The sequence below is a fragment of the Pleurodeles waltl genome, chromosome 7, assembly GCF_031143425.1.
Source record: "Pleurodeles waltl isolate 20211129_DDA chromosome 7, aPleWal1.hap1.20221129, whole genome shotgun sequence".
Classification (NCBI taxonomy): Eukaryota; Metazoa; Chordata; class Amphibia; order Caudata; family Salamandridae; genus Pleurodeles; species Pleurodeles waltl.
In genome coordinates this window covers 393,589,110-393,611,336 of record NC_090446.1, presented here as the reverse complement: position 1 = coordinate 393,611,336, position 22,227 = coordinate 393,589,110, and the positions used below count along the sequence as shown (strand labels likewise).

Genomic DNA, 22,227 nt, shown 5'->3' with positions numbered 1-22,227 from the left:
TCCACAGGATCAAACGGGCTCTTAAAATCTATGAAACATAGATGTAATTTTTTCTTGAGGCATTTTGATTTGTCAGCAATATCGCAAAATCAGCAATATTATTCTGGGCCGGCCTTAAAAACCTCCTGAGAAAAACCATTAGGGTTGGAAGTACCATCCTTTCATCCATTCTTGATCGCTAGAGATGCTACCTTTTCATCATAACCTGTATAGATCTGACGGATGTGATAGCAACATGCTTGCGTCTTTATGTGTGAATTTGTGTTAGATGATTCTTGACTAGTAAACATATTGGCCAAATACTTTGCCCATTTTTCTTCGGGGACAGATGAACAGTTGATATCTCTTGACATCCTGTCAGTACCATTAACCATTGACCAAAAGGCTTTGGAATTGGCTGATTTTGAATTGAAGAGCAGTTTTGTCCAAAAGGCGTCATCCTCCTTCCTACGTTTGAGCCATATCTGTGATTTATAATTTTTCCTCAGGTTCTTTATTGTTTCACACATAGATGTTGTGGCATTCAATTTTTTGATCCTTCTGAGTTCATGCTGAAGCTTCCTTCTCAGTTTTAACATTTTTATTGGCAAACTTGAGAACCCCTGCGGCACATGCATCACCATGGGTCGGGAGTGGGACTAAGGGAGGATAAGTAGTTAAAAAGGTGGTCCACGCTTGCGCTGCTGTAATGTGCAAAAATATTGTAGATTGGTACAAGGCTTTTATCTTGGTTGTTGTCTTAGGTAATGATTTCTGTGTCGAGTACAGACATTTTAGGTTGATGGATCCTAGCCTACCGCAGTCTACCAAGACTGGCATGAAGTGAGTGGTCACTTTGGAGGGTGGTTTCGATTTTGAATTTCCTCAGTTGTGGCCACAAAGAAAGGTTCACAGCAGTATAGTCTATTGTTGAGCCCACTTTTGAGCTATAATGGGTCTAACTTGGTGGCATATCGTCTACAGTTCTCCCGTTGAGGTTTCTCATGCCCATATTTGCACTGTTCTATACCCTTTTCTATGCCTATTTCTGATTCTGAGTGTATATATTTATTGTATTACTTTCCTCCTATTGGAGAGTTGCCCTTCTAGTATTTTGTGGAATTGTGCTCCAAAAATAAAGTGCCTTTATGTTTGTACAACTGAGTGTTTTCTTTCATGTGTGTAAGTGTTGTGTGACTACAGTGGTATTTCATGAGCTTTGTATGTCTCCTAGATAGTCCTTGACTCTCATCCACAGCTATCTCTAGACAGATTGGCTTCTAGACAATGCCTACACTACACTAAGAGGGGATACTTGGACCTGGTATAAGGTGTAAGTACCCTAGGTACCCACCACACCCCAGGCCAGCTTCCTACACTCCCACAGCCAGATCCTTGACACCTAAATGTGACTCACTTCACGTGTGGCACACAAGCTTTGGAATGCGCAATAGTTCAGGCTTTTAGAGTTAAGCCTTCTTGGCTTTGCCTGTACTTAGTAAAGTCAATTCTAATTACAGTACAAACTTACATAAAGCAAAGAGAGTTTATAAATGTAAACAGGTTCAAAGTCTTTACTTACATAAACTAGCCAATGTACAGACAGTATCAGTAACCTAATGCTAAAACCATTGGCAAAGCCATTAAGTCCCAATGGTGAAAACTATTGGCTTTGCCAATGCATGTTTTGGCTGGTTGTTGTGCTGTTTTGTGGTCTCTTGCTCTGGTTTATATTGTTGATTGTGCCAATACTACCACAAATATTTTCTGCATAAAGCAAGAATGTATTTACTTTCTTGCAAAACACCTTCTCTTGCAAAACACCTACACAGTGTGTCTTTAAAAGATCAGAACCTGCCATTTACTGCACTTTTGGGCTGTCTGATTCGCTAAAGAGGCCAAAGGCATCTTTTCTGTCCCAGTGTGACCCTGATGCTTATCAAACATATATGTGGTACAATGGCAGCGACAAATTTAGCCCTCAAATCGTAAAAAGCCGTCCAAAACTGCTATTAAAGATAATGTAGCAATCTTGACTTCAAATGATCATCCTGTGGTGCCATGCTGAGGTAAACCACCGCCACCTGTACCCATAGTTCAGTTTTAGAATTTATTAGGAAAGTTTTGGGTTAACAAGATTCATACTAATTTATAGAAGCTATCTGGAAAAATCAAACTATGCATCTTTATTAATTTATTTATTTGCTGTTTTATTTAGCGACGTATATGGGGGACAGAGTGCTTTCCATCAGAGTGGTTACAAAACAAATATACTTACATTACCTTGTACTTATGACAGGTCACTTGATGAAAATTACAAACAAGCAAGAAAGGCAGTTTTTGAAGTAATTCCTTGGCCATCGAGCAGGCCAAAATCAATCGGGTCAGGGGATCCAAATGCTCCTTCAGCAGACACTGATTATTTGTCTCCATGGCACCGGCGCCAGTCCACTGCAGGCTCACCTGCTGCCCCAGATGTTGAGAATGAATTGTTGTAGCCATCATTGATATCCATTATCTATGTTTTCTTCATCATAGTCCTTAATTTAAGAGGGAGACCCAGTTGTGTTTATTCTGAATGCTCCCTGGTCCTCTGACTTTCTTGGTTAGATTGGTCATGTTCGAAGAACGGAAGAAAGGCCTACATTTCAAAGAATGATTAGGATTTATGTGGAACTTTTTCAATGAACGTTATAAATAATATTTGTGATTTCAACTATCAGTGTCTATGCAAAGTCAGAGACTGGACAAAGAGGGAGATTGAGAGAAATCCTAAACAATGTAGAAAACGTCTTGAGCTGAAGTGGTGGCACCATTGATTTGAGAGCTCCGCTTTTACTTCAGATCCTTCTGCTTCTTCAGTGTTCACCTGGGTTGTTGTTGTTATTATTATTATTATTATTATTGCATTTGACGCCATATATAAATTGCAAAGTACACGTTAATTATCAAATAGTAATATTAAGACGAAGAAGAAGAAGAAAAAGAAGAATCATGAGAATAAGAATAAGAATAAACATTTAGTATGGCTGAAATAAAATGTGCCCATTCATAAATAAATGTTCAATAAAACATTAGAGAGTGATTTCTGAATGCAAAATCCACACCTACAAGTCTTTTTTGAGTCTAAAAAGTTCCTAACCTGATCTTGTTCTTATCTTTTGCAATTTATAAGTTGCTGTTTAACTGTTTCAAACTCTCAAAATGAATTTGCAAAAATGAATATATTTTGCTTTTTTGCGTAACGTACACCAGTTTAAATCCATACACCGCAAATTAGTTCATTATTAAATTTCTAGGACACAGCAATGAAAATATTAATATCATGTTATGTGGGCTATGCCATAGGAATGTTAGTGCCACGATCTTGGACCACACTCCAGGCAATTCCCCAGGCTACATTTATTTCAAAGAATGCCTGCTAATCAGTCCAAAGCTGGATATGCAGTAGTACACAAAGAGTAGGAGTAATGTAAAAGCATCTGGTCCAAAACAATAAAGTGAACAACTGTACATTCCCTAACAAACATAAAAAATGTATTCTCCGCCTCACAAAAAACATATATGTGTATGTCATGCCATGAAAAATCAATGACTGGCCCCTACTTATCTTCCGGTTCATGCATAAAATATGCAAGAGTGTGCAGAAAAGTTGGTATTCTGTGCATTTACGCATACGATTTTCGACTAAATCATGTTGAAACTGTTTTATCAGTTACAAATGAAGCATAACAATGGAAATGTTCTCTCATAGTAAAACTTCTCAAATATGCTCGCCCACTATTCATGAGGTGTTTGAGAGGATTATGTTTATATCACAGGAGGGGGAATGTTGGTCTTGTTTGAATAGTGAGACACACTTCCGAGCTGTTCAAGAAACTTTGGAATGGTTTTTCAGCACTTATTTGCTCTCCTTAGCCATTCCAAGAGTAAAAGTGAAAAATGGGTGAATAAGCGTGGGAAAGCATGTGTGAAAAAATTGTTGCCAGACACACTTTGCCTGGTTAGGTAGGGGATGAGAATGTGTGTTTTGTTCAAATGATTCAGAGAAAAATAATACTTGTCGTTATTTACCCCATATTATTAACTTCCTGATGTCACAAGTTACACCACTTTTCATCCACTGTCATTCACTTAAGCACATTTTTTGTGTGAGTATCAATCTGCCTACATTTCAAAGGTATTACAATAATCCAACATTGATTATTTTCTGTGCCGCATACCGATAATTTTTCCCCAGCTCAAAAAATAATGGGTCCGATTCACAAAAATAAGCTTACACTTTTGTGTAAGTTTACACTTACTGTAGTAACTTTACTACTGTTTTGATAATCACAAACTAGGAATGTAATTTTACTGATAGTAATATTACAAGTATAAATTTACACAAAGGTTTACCTTTGTGAATCATGCCCTACATCAGATCAGCTACAATCTCACGTACGTAGAAGAAAAATAAAGTCCCTCCTCCCATCCATTGAGTGCCTGGGACAGACCAACTTACACATATACAATCCGCCCATAAAAGTCTGTTCACTCTTGAACTCATGCCAACGAAAAGCTATTATTTTGGCAAATTCACCATTTCACCCAGTTTGATTTTGTGCCAGTTATTCAATTTTTCAGGAATCGGAAAGCATACTTGCCTATATTTACTCACAAGGATCAAAGAAATGTAAAGAGCCATAGATACTGTGGGGATCCTTTGAATGGCCTTGACAAGCCATTACAATTTCCGGAAGCTACTTTTTACTACTACTGTGTTAAAGTAGAAACACTTGTGCAATATACAACAGGTGAATTCTGTTTTCCTTTGTGCAGTGATGGCTACAACAAGTGGAGGGACGCATTCAAACCGAGACAGATCCTCGAGAGTTTATGCAAAAAACATGGGTTGCCTTCTCCTGAATTTAGGAGAACAGAAGTTAAAGTGAACAACAAAGTATTTCGGATTCCGCAGGAAGCCTTCCCAGAAGGTAAGATTTTATGCACAAGGCCCATCTCTACGGGAGGTCTCAATGGGAGGATTGTGATTGTTAACTATAAACAGAGCACATTTTGGAACTGTTTGTTTTGTAATTGCACTTCTCCAGAAGGGAACCTTCTTAAATTCTAAGCTGTGAATCTGAGGAGACTGTCCATGTTGGGGAAAAGAGTAACATTTCTATTTGAATCAGCTGTGTGCTGCCATCCAGTATCCTCTTCTTTCTTCTGATTTATGCTGACTTTACAAGTGGGCCTTTAACACCAATTTGGGTGGAAAAGAGCGCTTTCCCTAATCAGCATTTATATGCATGTGGTAATACTGCAGGAAGTATTTACTTCAGTTTATATGTCCATGAGTAATACTGGGGACAAATCTACTAAGGCAAAGCTTGTGGAATTTGTCCTCATAAAAATGGCCAGTATTCTCGATTCACATGTGGTAAGAGGCGCTGTAACACTGATTTCCAGATATTATTCCACAGAGGGGATTGCGATGTTATTTTAATTCCGCATCCCAGAATTTCCATTGACTGTCCAGTGACTTGGGATGTGAATGCCGAGGCCTCCACTGTAATGCTCTGCTAGGATCTCTCTTGATTGTATTAAGTAGGGTTTGAATCCCAGATGCGCGTCTAATACCGTAAATAGTCGCTTTGTAGTTTTGTGAAGGTCACTGGTTTAATTTGTTTCAAAAGTTGTGTTTAATAGCATACACAGTTATATGTTAATAAATCAACATTAAGATTATCAACCTAAAATAAGATTGCTTCCATTACATCGTAAGGTTAGTATATATTTACTATTCTTATCTCCAGTCATACTTATCTTGGTAGCTAAGTATAATTGGAGTTAATAAAAGTAACTAATATAATTACCTTACAATGTACTTGTAGATCGATGTAATGGATACAGTGCTTTCACCATGCAATATATTGAATGAGATGGTATACAGCCTTTAAAACTCAGACGCTATCATGTGTTACATTTATAATGCAGCCTTTACCATGTAAGTAAGTACCACGCATGCTATTTTATGGCACTTTACAACATGGGACTTTACCCTGCAGGTAAATATTTTTTAACTACATTTTAGTGAGGGTTGTAAAGAGTTTAACAGTTCAAGGATGGGTAGGAATACAGGTTTGTAGTAGCTTTAAGTTTTAAAAATGGGTAAGTACAGGGGTAGTTTGGTGTAGTAAGTGGTTTCTAAGGTTTATGGATGGTGGGGGTACGGGGTTGTAAGGGCTTTTTAGGGTTCAGGGATGGGCATGCGTATGGACTAGTGAGGGAGTTTTAGGGTTTGAAGATACATAATGGTAGCAGTACGAGTTTGTAAGGGTTTTTAGGGTTCAGGTCTGGGTAACAGTAAATGAGAGTAAAACGTTTTGGGGTTTAGTGATGGGTAAGGGTAGCAAGATTGTTTTGGGTTCAGGGATGGGTAAGGGTACAGGATAGTCATGAGATTTTATATAATATATATTTACAAACATGCACTGAGGTTGTAGTTACTGGGGCTGGGGACTGGACTACATGCCCCTGAAGCCTTTGGGAGCAAGGAAGGAGGTGGAAGATGCGTTAGTCGGGCACATTTAAGCACCACTCATTCCCCGCAGCGGGGGACAGCCAGCACTGCTGTTGTTGTTACTGGAGCTGGGGACTGGACTTTGTTCCCCAGTAGCGCTTGGGAGGAAGGAAGGAGGTGGAAGCTGCGTCAGTTGAGCACAATAAAGCATCACTAATTCCCCGCAGCGTGGGGTGACCAGGCACTGCTGTTGTTGCTGTTATTGTTGGGGCTGGGGACTGGATTACATGCCTAAGAAGCCCTTGGGGACAAGAAAGGAGGTGGAATCTGCATCAGTTTGGCGCATTTAAGCACCACTTATTCCCTGCAGAGCTGGATGAGCAGGCACTGTTGTTGCTGGGGCTGGGGGCTGGACTACATGCCACAGAAGCCCTTGAGAGCAAGGAAGGAAATGGAAGCTGCATCAGTCGAGCGCTTTTAAGTACCACTCATTCACCGCAGTGTGGGCCGTGCCTTGATGTGTGCCCGGGCAAAGGTCCGGCTAAGAGTGGGCCCATCTGCTTCCATCCACGGCTGGAAGAGGCTGGACTGGACACTATCTTTTTGCCCACCCCCCCCTCTTGGGGTCACTGACGCATCTGGAACTCTCCTGAAGTAAGTGGTTTTCCACCATACTTACACTTTGACCAGTCTATTTACTTCTGCCCTCTCAGCTCTGCACATACCATCCGTGCCCTGTCATTACCTCTACTCTTTAGGTGGTCGGATCACACTGGATACTATGTGCAAAAGGAAGGCAGTGAGTGCTAAACTGTCAACGACCCTCAACCACACCACTATTGACTCTTTTCTTGCCAGAGCAGTAGGCATCATTTCGAAAGAAATTGATCTGTCTGAGAGATGCCTGTTCCTGGGTCTTGCTGGTTCAGCTGCCGTCCTGGGAACGAAGGAAGCTGACAGAGTCTATAACGGATCTGGTTGACCTGCAGGGGCCCACCTGTAGCTTGGTCCCAGAGGCGATTTCTGGCAGTGCTCCCACACCTAGGTCCATCGAGACTCCTTCAACTACTGCACCCCCCCACATGTACATTCTCAAGATGCCAAGTGCAAGAGCCAGAGTGCCACTGCAGCCACCTCAATCGCATCTGGCTCCCTGGGCACTATTGGTCCTCTCTATTGCCACTCTCCGTGGGCTTCCATCTTGCACAAACTCATGGCTACTGCCAAGGATTGTTCACTCTCTGTGGGAGAAATTGGATAAGCTGGAAGCAGCAGTCAGGAAAGTTGAAGCTATATGTCATGATCAGCAGAGGTACATCTTAATAGAACTCTCTTCCCTGACACCGGTTGCTGTTAAGCCTCCATCAAAATATCTGTGACCAATTTGTCTCTGCCCTCTGATCAAATAGCTTCCCTGCCAGCCGAACTTTGCTCGTGTTCATCCACCTTCCTCATTGCCCCAGCTAGTGTGGGAAGAGGCACCCTTTCTTCTTCATCTCACAAACCTCTCCCTCTGGTGACACATGCATCTGGCCCTGCACCCTTGCTACCTGTCAGCAACCTCCCACCTGCCTTCTGCCCTTACATCATGGTTCTGGCTGGTGTCCCTCTGTTGCCAGATCCTGAACAGGAATCCACTGGCCAGCCTTTGGCTTGCTAGTCATTCCAGGGAACTGTGGCGAGTGCGAAGTCGGTGGAGCGGAGGGGGTGAGTGGGAGTGTGGAAGTTCACTCTTTCGTTGAGGTAGGGTGGTCCAGTGTTGTGGAGGTATTTGTGTGCGTGGATGAGGATTTTGAAGGTGGTCCTCTTGTCGATAGGAAGCCAGTGAAGGGATCTGAGGTGTGAGGAGATGTGTTCATGGTATGGGAGGTCCAGGATGAGGCGGGCGGCTGCGTTCTGGATCCTCTGGAGTTTTCGCTTAAGCTTGACTGTGGTGCCAGCGGAGAGGGCATTTCCGTAGTCTAGCCTGCTGCTGATGAGTGCATGGGTAATGGTCTTTCTGGTCCCTGTGGTAATCCATTTGAAGGTTTTTCGCAGCATGTGGAGGGTGTTGAAGCAGGAGGAGGTGATGGTGTTGATTTGATGGTTCATGGAGAGGGAAGAGTCCAAGATGATGCCCAGGTTGCATGCGTGGGTTGCGGGCGTTGGTGGAGATCCTAGGGCGGTGGGCCACCAGGAGTCGTCCCATATAGTTTTGTTGGGGGCGAAGATGATGATTTCGGTTTTGTTGGAGTTTAGCTTGAGGTGGTTTGCTGTCATCCATTTGGCGGTGTGAAGGAGTCCGGCGTGGAGGTTGTTTTTGGCAGTGGTAGTGTTTCGGGTGAGGGAGATGACAAGCTGGGTGTCTTCGGCGAAGGATATGATGGTGATTCCATGTGGCCGGAGGATGTTGGCGAGTGGGGCAGTGTAAACGTTGAAAAGGGTGGGGCTGAGGGAGGACCCTTGGGGGACTCTGCAGATGATCTTGGTGGCTGTGGAGTGGAGGGGGGGTGAACTTTCTGGGTTCTTTCGGCGAGGAAGGAGGCAAGCCAGTCCAGGGCCTTGTGTTGAATTCCTGCGTTGTGGAGGCGTGTGCAGAGTATTTGGTGGCAGACAGTATCGAAGGCAGTGGAGAGGTCCAGGAGGATGAGTGCGACGGTCTCGCCCTTGTCAACTCTGGTTCTGATGTCGTCAGTACATGCAATGAGGGTGGTCTCAGTGCTGTGGTTCTTGCGGAATCCAGACTGGGAGGTGTTGAGTGCGTTGCTTTCCTCTAGGAAGTGAGACAGGTGGGTGTTCACTAGTTTTTCAGCAACCTTGGTGGGGAAGGGGAGAAGCGAAATTGGGCATTAAGTTTGTGAGGTCATCAGGGTCTGCTTTGGGCTTTTTCAGGAAATCGGTGACTTCTGCGTGCTTCCTGGAGTCTGGAAAGGTGGCGGCATCAAAAGAGCTGTAGATTGCGGCGTGAAGCTTGGGGGCGATGGTTGGGCTGGCTTTGTTGAAAATGCGGTGGGGGCAGGGGTCCGAGGGGGAACCTGAGTGGATGGAATTCATAGTTTTTTTGGTTTCTTCGTCGTTAGTAGGGGCCCGGGTGAGTAGTAGGTTGGGGAGGTGAGTCGTTGCTGATCGTGTCAGTGGTGGAGGTGGCGAGTGCCTGTGGTGTGAAGCTGTTGTGTATGTCTAAGATTTTGAGGTGGAAGTGGTTGGAGAGGGAGTCGCAGAGGTGTTGTGTGTGAGTGGGGTCGATGTTGCTGGCTTTGGGTTCGGAGAGCTCTTTGATGATGGTAAAGAGTTCCTTGCTGTTGTGTGAGTTACTGTCTATGCGTTCCTTGTAGTATGCCTTTTTGGTAGTGCATATGAGTTCGTGATGTTTGCATATGGTGGTTTTGAGGGTGGAGAAGTTGGTGGTTGAGGGTTCCTGTCGCCAAGCTTTCTCTGTTTTGCGGCATTCACACTTGGAGGCTTGGAGTTCAGTGGTGAACCAGGGGGCGTTCTTGATGTTGTGGGTGGTGATGTTTCTTCTGAGAGGGGCGAGTGAGTCTGCGCAGTTTGTGATCCATTATGTGATGTTATGGGCAGCAATGTTGGGGTCTTTGGTGTTGGGGGGGTTCTTAGTGAGTTAGGCATTCAGGAGTTCCGTGGGGTTCTTGTCCCACATGCGGTAGGGTGTGGTGTGTTGGTGTTGGTGTGTGGGGGGTTTGGAGAAGGAGAAATGTACGCAGTGGTGGTCAATCCAGTGGAGTTCGGTGGTGTGAGTGCAGGTTATGTGGTTGCTTGAGCTGAAGATTACGTCTAGTGTGTGTCCTGCTGAGTGGGTGGGTGATGTGACCAGTTGTTTGAGTCCTAGGGTTGTGAGGTTGTCTAGCAGGGATGTGGAGTTGTGGTCGTGGGGGTTCTCCAGGTGGAAGTTAATGTCACCTAGGAGGATGTAGTCTGTGGAAGTGAGGTCGTGAGGGCTGATGGTGTCAGCCATGGCATCACAGAAGGTGGGGGTGAGGACCTGGTGGTCTGCAGATGAGGGTTCCTCTGAGTGTGGTGTTGTCATTTATGTGAATTAGGAAGTGCATGTGTTCTGCGCTGTCTAGGGTGTCGTGTGTGTTGGTGGTGTCTTTAATGGTGTTTCTGTGAATGATGGTGATGCCCCTCCTGGTTTGTTTAAACAGTCTCTATGGTGGATTTTGTAGCCATCTGGGGTGGCTGTGGCTATGTCAGGCTCAGATGAGGGATTCATCCAAGTTTCCGTGAGGAAGGCAATGTCTGGTGAGTGTGATGTGATAAGGTCCCAGAGTTCGACGGCATGCTTGTGTATGGAGCGGGTGTTTAGGAGTATGCAGTTTAGGTGGTTGCGGGGGCTGTTGTTGTTGTGGTGCATGATGGTGTTGGTGTGGGGGGTGTTAGTGGCATTGTGGGGTATCTTGGTGTTGCTGTAGGTTGTAGTGGTGTTGTTGTGGAGTGTGTTGGGGTTGTGGAGCTTGTTGGTGTTGGAGTAGGGTCTGTTGGGGTGGGTGAGGACTGTGTGGGAGTTTTTGATGTTGATGTTGTGGTGTCTGGTGGTGTTGTTGTGGGGAGCGTTGGGGTTGGTGTGGGGCGTGTGGGTGTTTCTGGTGTTTGGGGGGTCAGGGAAACCAGCAAGCATAGCAGGTGAAAGGTCCCTGCGTGTGTTTGTGGTTGGCTTGGGCACAGGCGCGGGTAGTCCTGGGTTGAGGAAGTGGAGTGTGGTACTTGAGTAGTGTAGTCTGGGGGGGTCTGGGTTGGGGGGACCAGGGGGACTAGCGCTGGGCGCGGTCCAGGTGCAGACCGGTGCAGACGGGCTTGCCTCTGGCACGCCAGCGGCGCAGCCACCACCATTAAGAGGGTGGGTTGGGAGGGTGGATCAGCTGGGAGGCGGGAGGGAGGGCCAATGGGTGTGCAAGGGGGGCGGGAATGCAGGGGATGCAGCGGCAGGGAGAAAGTGAGCGGGCGGTGAAAAAAAATGGGTGGTGAGAGCGGCAGAGAAAGAAGTACTGGGGGGGCAAGGGGACAGAAAAGCGCAGCGCAGAGGGTCACAAGGGTCAGAGGAATAGATGGCTATGCAAAAATGACAGTAGAAACGGCATGTACAAAATACAAAATACAAAAACACTAAAGGATTACTTACTTGACAAACCGGAGATGCCTACCACTAGGCACCAGGGATGAGGCGCAGGCGGGTGCCTGCGGGTGGAGGAGGGCCTTGAACTGCTGTCCAGGCAGCAGTCGGCAGGATAAGGGGCACGGGTGCAGGCTGGTGGAGCCAAGTGGACTCCTGGTCATAACCCGGTCAGGTAGTCACACGGGGCTCCGTGCAGCGGCCGCCATTAAGAGGGTGGGGTGGGAGGGTGGAGCAGCTGGGAGGTGGTAGGGAGGGCCAGTGGGTGTGCGAGGGGGGCTGGGCCACAGGGAACACAGCGGCAGGGAGAAAGTGACTGGCCGGAGCCGGTGAAACAAAACGGGCAGTGAGCGTGGCAGCAAAAGAAGTACAGGGGGGGCACGGGCAGAAAAGCGCAACGCAGAGGATCACAAGGGTCAGAGGAATAGATGGCTATGCAAAAAACAACAGTAGAAACAGCATGTGCAAAATACAAAATACAAAAACACAAAAGGATTACTTACTCGACAAACCGGAGATGCCTACCACTAGGCACCAGGGATGAGGCGCAGGCGGGTGCCTGTGGGTGGAGGAGGGCCTTGAACTGCTGTCCAGGTGGCAGTCGGCAGGATATGGGGCACGGGGGCAGGTTGGTGGAGCCAAGTGGACTCCTGGCCAGAACCCGGTCAGGTAGTCACAAAGGGCTCCGTGCAGCGGGCGCCATTAAGAGGGTGGGGTGGGAGGGTGGAGCAGCTGGAAGGCGGGAGGGAGGGCCAATGGGTGTGCGAGGGGGCGGGGCTGCAAGGGATGCAGCGGCAGGGAGAAAGTGACCAGCCGGAGGCAGTGGAAAAAAACGGGCGGTGAGAGCGGCAGAAAAGGAATGACAGGGGGCAAGGGGGCAGAAAAGCGCAGTGCAGAGGATCACAAGGGTCAAAGGAATAGATGGCTATGCAAAAAACGGCAATAGAAACGCCATGTACAAAATACAAAAACACAAAAGGATTACTTACTCGACAAACCGGTGATGCCTACCACTAGGCACCAGGGATGAGGCGCAGGCGGGTGCCTGCGGGTGGAGGAGGGCCTTGCACTGCTGTCCAGGCAGCAGTCAGCAGGATAAGGGGCACGGGTGCAGGCTGGTGGAGCCAAGTGGACTCCTGGCCATATCCCGGTCAGGTAGTCACACGGGCTCTGAGCAGCAGGCGCCATTAAGAGGGTGGGGTGGGAGGGTGGAGCAGCTGGGAGGTAGGAGGGAGGGCCAATGGGTGTGCGAGGGGGGCCGGGCCACAGGGGACACAGCGGCAGGGAGAAAGTGACCGGACGGAGCCGGTGGAAAAAAACGGGCAGTGAGAGTGGCAGCAAAAGAAGTACAGGGGGGGCACGGATGCAGAAAAGCGCAGCGCAGAGGATCACAAGGGTCTGAGGAATAGATGGCTATGCCAAAAACTGCAGTAGAAATGGCATGTACAAAATACAAAAACACTAAGGGATTACTTACTCGACAAACCGGAGATGCCTACCACTAGGCACCAGGGATGAGGCTCAGGTGGGTGCCTGCGGGTGCAGGAGGGCCTCGAACTGCTGTCCAGGTGGCAGTCGGCAGGATAAGGGGCACGGGGGCAGGTTGGTGGAGCCATGTGGACTCCTGGCCAGAACCCGGTCCAGTAGTCGCACGGGGCTCCGCACAGCGGCCGCCACTAAGAGGATGGGGTGGGAGGGTGGAGCAGCTGGAAGGCGGGAGGGAGGGCCAATAGGTGTGCGAGGGGGGCGGGCTGCAGGGGACACAGCAGCAGGGAGAAAGTGACTGGCCGGAGCCGGTGGAAAAAAATGGGCCATGAGAGCGGCAGCAAAAGAAGTACGGGGGCACGGAGGCAGAAAAGCGCAGCACAGAGGATCACAAGGGTCAGAGGAATAGATGGCTATTCAAAACACGGCAGAAGAAACGGCATGTACAAAATACAAAATACAAAAACACTAAAGGTATCACTTACTCGACAAACCGGAGATGCCTACCACTGGGCACCAGGGATGAGGCGCAGGCGGGTGCCTGTGGGTGGAGGAGGGCCTCAAACTGCTGTCCAGGTGGCAGTCGGCAGGATATGGGGCACGGGGGCAGGCTGGTGGAGCCTAGTGGACTCCTGGCCAGAACCAGGTCAGGGAGTCACGATGTGACAGAAGGTAACATCCTGAAGCCATTGGTTAATTGTGGATGGCCTTTTCTACATCCAGACTACAGCGACACGTGTTTTGGTACAGTGGACGCTAAGCGATGGATCTGGGGGCTAAGGTTTATGTGTCCCCAAGTAAATACGTCTGAGGAGGTGGGTCAATTGAAGTCTCAAGCATATCACCTAGTGCATTAAACACATCTTGCTAGAACATGTAACTTCAGGCAGCTCCAAAACTTGAGCAGAAAGACAGAGTCTATTAAACCACAGCGTTTTCATGAACTATAACCTTACCACCAAATTTGGCAAGTCAGGCTGGAGTGTAGTAATAGTGGGGTAAATATTTAAAATGTATTAATTTATGTTTGTACTTTAAGGAAGTGCTATTTCACTTGTGTGCTACAGTTTGCCCAAGTTTTGTTGTGGATAGTGTAGGTCTGAAGGAGTCTGAACATCTATGTTTGGCCTCAGGGAGCATGCCGGAAGTAGTACCCTTGCGCAACTAGATAATATATATATAAAAGTCCAGCACAGTGAGTCTTTTAAAGGTTTAAAGGATGCATGAGAACCTTTCCAGCGAACTCTTGCCACCCCAAATTACCTGGAGGAGGATTTGATGTAACTATTTAAAGAAGTGTGTCAGGAGAGATACAGGTATGTTGGAGTATAGATACAAAAAGTTTGGTAGTACAACCATTTTACTTAGAGATATCTGTCTCATAAGAGGGAAAGGGAGACAAAGAGATCTTTCAATAAGCGAGTGTGAGCTGTCTAACTCTGTTTTGAAATATGACCTTATAAGCTCATCATAATCATGAGTTACCCTCACCCCCGGATATTTTACCCCGTCAGGACTCCACTGTGATGGAAAGTCCATAGAGGGTATTGAACTGAAATCTGTAAGTGGAAAAACTTTGGATTTAGACCAATTTATTTATAATCCTGAATGTCCCCCAAATTGACAAATTTTGGGGATGATGGGAGAGAGATTTTCTTTGGGTCTTTTGATGTGTAGCATCATATCATTTGCATAAAGTGAAATGATAAACGACATCCTGACAAGGCGCAAGCCCTGATGCACATTCAATCCCTTCTCCAAACATGCTGGTGGAGACAGGAGGCCCCCTGATAGCTCTCTCTGACAGTTGTGCACAATTCAGAGTATGATTTGTTTACTCTTACTTTTGCCACGGGTGAGGTATAGAGTAGGGTGATTAATGAAATTAAGTAGCTCCCCATGCCCATACAATGAAGCATCACCATCATAAATGGCCATTCCAGTGTATAGAACACTTTTTCAGTGTCAAGAAGTACAGCTACTGATGGCAATAGTCGATCTTCTCTGTGAAGGATTGCTATTAGCGTTTGGAGGCTAAACAAGGTGGATCTTTATTGGGTAAATCGAGATGGTTCTGGTAAAATCAGGAAGTGCATAAGGGGTTGGAGGCACTGCAATATCTTAGCTAAGGTTTTGTTATCCATAATAAACAAAGGAGTCTGTAGGAAGAGCAGACATCTGGGTCTCTGCTTGGTTTCAGCAGGACCGTGATAACCTCCTCATTTGTAAAAGGCAGAAAACTGCCAGCAGTGATTGCTATATTATACATATCCAGCATTCGTGGTGCAAGCATATCAATGTATTCTTTGTAACAATCAATTGGGAGCCCTCCCCGGTGCCTTACTACTATGCAGGCGCATTATAGTTTTTTTTATGTCTACATGGGTCATTGGAGAAATTATCAGTTTCTCACGCAAGCTCAATTCATTCAAGACAATTCGATATATGTATATCACTACGTTGCACCATTATTGTTATGTGTATTTGTAAAGTGCGATATCACTCTAGAGTGTATCCTACCACAGAGCAGGTGTGTGTGCATAGCCCTACGTATGGTAGGTTGGTTGAATGAAATGTCAAGTCTTCACCTTCAAGAAGAGAGAAGGAGGCTCTGGTGTGGAGAGGGAGGTTGTTCCACACTTCAGGAGCAATGTAAGGGAATGCTCGTCCTCCTGATCTGGTTCTGCGTATGTGTAGGATGTTAGCGAATAGAAGTCCTGTGGAGAGAAGGTGTCTGGATGGTTGGTGGAAGGAGATGCAACTGTTCATGTTGGTGGGGCCTGATTTGTAAAGTCTCTTCAATGTTTGTGTGAGAAGTTAGAATTTTGGTGTTTTGTGTATTGGAGGTCATTGTAGCTCCTTATGAGTTCTTTGTGGGAGACTGAGAATGAATCTGGCTGCTGAGTTCTGGCTGGTTTGTAGTATTCTAGTGAGTTGCTTGATGATCCTTGCATATAGGGTGATCCCATAGTCCAATTTGCTGGTGTCCAGGGCAAGAGTGACAGTCTTTCTTGTGTTGCTTGTGAGCCATTTGAAGATCTCCCCCAACATCTTCAGGGTGTGACAGTATTGACTTGTCCAGTCTGGGTGTGGGTCTAAGTTCAGGCGCCCACCAGTTTGAATCCCATGGTGAGGTGTCATTGCCAAAGACCATTACTTCTGTCTTGTCTGAGTTGATCTTGAGACAATAGGCTTTCATCCAGTTAGCAACTTCGGTCATGTAGACAGTGAATTGTTTCTTGTGTTGGTGGGCTTGTCCGAGAGAGAGTATGAGTTGCCTGTTGTCTGCACAGGAGAGGATGTTGATGTTGTTTGCATGGGTGATACTGGCTAGACGGATCATGTATGCGTTGAAGAGGGTGGGGCTGGCGATGAACCTTGAGGGACTCTGCAGATTAATTTACGGCCCAAGGATTAAGGTGCTAGGCTGACAACTTATGTTCTAGGCATTAAGAAGGACCAATTCTAGCAGAGAGCGCTTCCTTGGATGCCAAACTCATGCAGGCACCTGATGAGAATGGTGTTTATAGATGCATGGTCCATATAGATGGTCATAGAGTGTTTGAAAGACTGCCGAAGTGATGGTCAATGTGTTGCGATCTCAGTGCCCTTGCAGCAGATGCAGGTGATGCTGTCAGATGCATGTTCACGTTTAATGACCCACACAAGGGTTCTGCCTGGGTGGTCTCTCTCTCCAAATTTGCAGACACAAGCTCCATGACCCAGTTAGAGGGCCTTGTGCTCCACCTCCTCCCTACATTCAGTCAGTGCTGCATCTCGGCCAAGGTTGCCCTGATTGTAGTGGATTTGTAGTTTTGTTTAAGAGTTCGGAGCTTAGATTCACATAGGTCCAGATGATTTTGAATTGACATGAGGACACCAGCACTTTTCGATATGTACATTCCCCTAATGTATACCTTAAAAGCCTCCCATAGTATAATTATGTTGTCCATAGAATTACCCTTTAAATGAAAGAAGTCATTGATGGTTTCCCTAATCTCAATCTGAAATCACACAAATCAGTACTTTTCAGGTGGCAACTATAGAAGCAATGGGGAGGGGCTGGACTTTCAAATAGCATGGTAATGGAGGAGTGATCAGTGAAAGCACTTGGAGTATCTTGGTGGACTTAACCTTCGGTGGGCCTTTAGTGACTGTGATAATAGCCATATATCCACACGGGATGACATATATTGCACCTGGGAGTGAAAAGTATATTTAGTTAAGTGACAGTGTAGTGGGTTTCAGGCATCTATCAGTCATAGAACTACATTGTACGAACTAGGGCAGTGCTAGCTCATGGTGTAAGGTGAGGTTTCCCCAGAGGTTCTGTTGATCAGTGTAGGGAATGCCACATTAAAGTCACCCCCACATAGTTGAAGGATATCATCGAAAAAGTTAGGGTTGTTCACATTTGTACTGTACAGGTTAGCAGTTGGTAATCACCCACCTTCTTTCATGCACGTGACTGTGATAATTCTGCCTGCCATTCTATTGCTATGATCTACTAGTTTGAAATTAAGAGTTTTCCAAATAAGTACGGCTTCCCTCATAGGAATAAGTACAATATGAGGAGAGGTAGTGATGAGGACCCCAGGTAGCTGCAAAAGCTCCTTGGGGAACAGTGAGTCTCCTGTAAGACTGCAACATCTATTTTATGCAGGTCAAGGTAGGTAAGGGTCTTGCAGGTGTTATTCACACCTCATACGTTCCTGGTGATAAAGTTTACCATGTTGTCTCCTCAGCAAAAGGACCGTATCTGCTCTAAGTGACAGCCGGGTTGGAACCAAGTAGCACACCATTGCCCATAACTATTACATGGTTTAGTCTATTCAACCTCATGCCAACTATGCAATAATAATATATACGCAAACACTAATGCGTACAAATGTGAAGCAGAAAACATTACAGAAGCACCTGAAACCTGTCCATTCGAGTAGCAGGAGAGTCTATTTCACCATCAATCGATTTCAAACTGTCCTTCACTACTTTCAATACTTTGGAAATATTTATGTCTGTTGTTTCCAGAGGGGCAGAGGCTGCATTATGTGCAGCAGAATGTCTTATTGAAATGGAGTTTGGACTGCTTATCATCAGCTTTGTTCATCTTGGAAGTGAGACAGCACACAATAAAAATCTGCAACAGTGAAGGATACTTGCACTTTTTGCCTGCCTCCCTCCACTTTTTGGACACTGTTTTCGCTGGCTTTTAGACTAACCAGTGCTAAAGTGCATATGCTCTCTCCCTTTCAACATGGTAACCTTGATCATACCTGATTGGACTATTTAATCTACTTATAAGTCCCTAGTAATGTGCACTATATGTGCCCAGGGCCTGTAGATTAAATGCTACTAGTGGGCCTGCAGCACTGGTTGTGCCACCCACTTAAGTAGACCCTTTACCTTGTCTCAGGCCTGCCATTGCAAGGCCTGTGTGTTCAGTTTCACTTTAACCTTGACTTGGCATTTAAAAGTACTTGCCAAGCCTAAACACTACCTGTGTAGTTTACATGTCCTGGTAGTGTAAAACTCCTAAATTTGTTGTTACTCTACTGTGAGGCCTGCTCCCTTCATAGGCTAACATTGGGGCTGCCCTCATACAGTATTGAAGTGGTAGCTGCTGATCTGAAAGGAGTAGGAAGGTCATATTTAGTATGGCCAGAATGGTAATACAAAATCTTGCTGACTGGTGAAGTTGGATGTAATATTACTATTCTAGAAATGCCACTTTTAGAAAGTGAGCGTTTCTTTGCACTTAAATCTTTCTGTGTCTTACAATCCACGTCTGGCTGGGATTAGTTGACAGCTCCTTGTGCATTCACTCAGACACACCCCAAACACAGGGTACTCAGCCTCTCTTGCATACATCTGCATTTTGAATGGGTCTTCCTGGGCTGGGAGGGTGGAGGGCCTGCTCTCACACAAAGGACTGCCACACCCCCTACTGGGACCCCGGCAGACAAGATTAAACTGAAAGGGGACCTGGTGCACTTCTTAGCCACTCTTTGAAGTCTCCCCCACTTCAAAGGCACATTTGGGTATAAAACAGGGAATCTGCCCTACTTCATCAGACACTTGCTGGAGAAGAAACCTAAACCAGAACCTGCATCCTGCCAAGAAGAACTGCCTGGCTGCCTAAAGGACTCACCTGACTGCTTTCTACAGAGGACTGCTGCCTTACTGTTGCCCTGCTGCCTTGCTTAACTCTTGCCTTGCTGCTGAAGTGCTCTCCTAGGGCTTGGATAGAGCTTGCCGCCTGTTCCCTGAAGTCTCAGGACCAAAAAGACTTCTCTCTTTCATTTGGACGCCCTGTGTGTCGAAAAATTTGACGCACAGCTTGCTCCGCGGTGAAAAATTCACCGCACGCCGATCCGGAAAGACGCTGCTCGACGCTACGCCTGCGGTGCGACCGGAACTTCGATGCACGTCCTCGCCTGGACAATGCCGCCCGACTTCAGAGAAGAAATCGATGCAACACCTGCCGTGAGGGAGAAGATTCCACGCACAGCCAACCGGAACGACGCACAGCCGGAAAACAAGCCTAGGATTCCACGCACAGACCCCGGGACATCTGGTAATCCCGCGAACCACAGAAGGAGACTGTCCGCACACTGGAAAACGACGCACGACTTCCCCGCGTGAAAAATAATGACTCAAGTCTGTGTGTGAAGGGGCGAAACCGACGCACACACCATTTTTCCACGTATCTCCTCCTCTGCGGCCCTTTGCAGAGATTTTCCACTTTAAACCAGGTACTTTGTGCTTGAAAGAGACTTTGTTTGCTTTTTAAAGACTTAAGACACTTTATATCACTTTTCAGTGATATCTCTACGATTTCATATTGCATCTTTATTCGTTTTGACCTGCAAATATCCAGATAAATATTATACATTTTTCTAAACACTGTGTGATGTATTTTTGTGGTGCTATATTGTGTTATTGTACGATTTATTGCACAAATACTTTACACATTGCCTTCTAAGTTAAGCCTGACTGCTCGTGCCAAGCTACCAGAGGGTGGGCACAGGATAATTTGGATTCTGTGTGACTTACCCTGACTAGAGTGAGGGTTCTTGCTTAGACAGAGGGAAACCTGACTGCCAACCAAAAACCCCATTTCTAACACCAAGCATGAGTGGAGCTTCAGTGAGGGCTGGCTGCACGAAAACAGTGCTAGCTTATGGCAGGCCCTCACTCACAACTGCAACTCTGTGGTGAATGCAGCTCTTCAGTGGGATTAGGTAGTCTCCTGTGGCTGCCCTGTGTGTCCTTCTATTCAGCCGCTATTGCTTTCTGTGTATTGGTAGCTCAGCTGGATTAGGCAGGCGAGTGTGCATGGCACAAGGATCAAATGATCAGCCACTTGAAAGGACTGAAAGGGATGCCATCAGCCAGGGGCATAGGAGACAATGCATTTTCTGGGGGGAAAGCAACAGCCATGGGGACTTTTCAGTTTACCCTATGCAAATTGCCGTTGTTTTGGAAATACAGGCTCCGGTAAATGTGCACAATCATATAGTTTGAATCTGAAATAGGGAGAAAGGAAGGCATGTTGTCACAGTTTGAAAGTATGTTTTATTGTTATTTACATTCATAAAGTATTTAAAGCAAATGTGAATAAAACATGTTAATTAACAGTGCATCTTCATGCACAAACCAAATAAAGGTAAGAGGGAAAAAAGGAAGAACAAATCCTTTGTGCCCTGCACCAATAATGCCCCTCGCCTCATGCAAATCGAAACCACATAGGAGGTATCAAAAGCGATCAGGTGCAATAATTGTAAATTGTGCTCTGAAACCTTAGTTCTAATAACACTTCTACTCCTCTGTGCGATCTTGGGCAGCTCAGCTCCACATCAGTCAAAACTGGGAGCAGCTATATAATACATGGGATTCTGGGATCCCGGTATAAACGGCAGTCATTCATTTCTATATAATTGGCTAGTTATGACAGATCAAGCCATTGATTATAAAGAAAAGACATCAGAACTCGACTATTATAAGGTTATTACAGTTGAGTTCTGACGTTATAATGCCTTCTGACAGAGCCAGCGGCCAAGGTGAAAGGCAGGTCAGGGAGCATAATTAATGCAGCTGTTTAAAGCAACAAATGTAATCTTGCTTTTCTGTCTTCTGCTCTCTTTTGATAGGTTACAATGACAGAAACTACGCACTAAGGTTTTAAGCGGTTTGTGGGAAAGTTGACGGTCCAACTATGTATTATATGGCCTATTGTACCCCCTGGTGTAGATGATAAGGATATTGCAAGTCACCTTGCCTCGCCTGTGCAGAGCTATTAGCTTTGCCAATTGTCAATATGTTTTAGCCATGTTGTAAACTAGCATGGCTACAAGTTAATGGTGTAAAGGAGAATGATGTGCTGTAGAGATGCAGAATATAGTGGTGCAGAGTAGATTTCAGTGGCATGGAGTGGTACAGAGTAGAGTGGAGTGTTGTAAAGTGGAGTATGCATAGTGTAGTAGCGCACTGCCATTACAGGCCACACATCTTCAATTGAAATGACCATTACATTTGTACGGACATACAGTTATGATGATAAAAGTACACAGTGCTCAAATGGTAATGTGTGGAAATGCCAATACCTAGCGTATTGATTTGTTTTAGTCATACTAAAATATTTTTTTCCACCACACTTTTATTCTTAAATATCTGCACATTTCATATACAGACATTTACATTTTGTTGTGTGGTAGAAAAAATAGCATCCTAAAACCTTCCTCCAGAACACCCCCAGTAACCAGTATGATTGTCATATAAGTCCTCTCACTTTAAAGCAGAGAAAGAAAGATAAACTTCAAGCTCCATGGGAAGACAGAGCCTGTCATTTGACGTTGGTCTTGGAATGCACAGCAAGTGAGACAAGATAACAAGATTTAAAGGCCTGTTTACAGAAATTGTACATTGGTGGAAGGATACAGTAACATGGGTGGCTGTAAGGGTTGGGACAAACTCAAGCTGGGCAGCCTAAAACACATGCAGCTACCAAATAGAAACCAAGCATATGTGAGTTACAAAGCCAAAGGTCAGCAATGGGTGGACTACATTCCCAGGGAAGCTTTCCAAATGTCCCCCAGATGTCTTTATCAAACTAGACAGCTGTGCTGTCTGGTTGGCTTCGACCTAATGA

General features: G+C 45.8%; 1 protein-coding gene across 2 annotated transcripts in view; it reads left to right on the top strand.

The window, feature by feature from the left end:
- Positions 1 to 22,227, top strand: part of LOC138304105 (fer-1-like protein 4) — a 1,042,026-nt gene that overhangs the window by 947,904 nt on the left and 71,895 nt on the right. For both annotated transcript variants that reach the window (XM_069243852.1, XM_069243853.1), the window contains one exon: positions 4,801 to 4,955. In XM_069243852.1, coding sequence (XP_069099953.1) covers positions 4,801 to 4,955 — 155 coding nt within the window. The remainder of the gene's footprint in view (positions 1 to 4,800; positions 4,956 to 22,227) is intronic.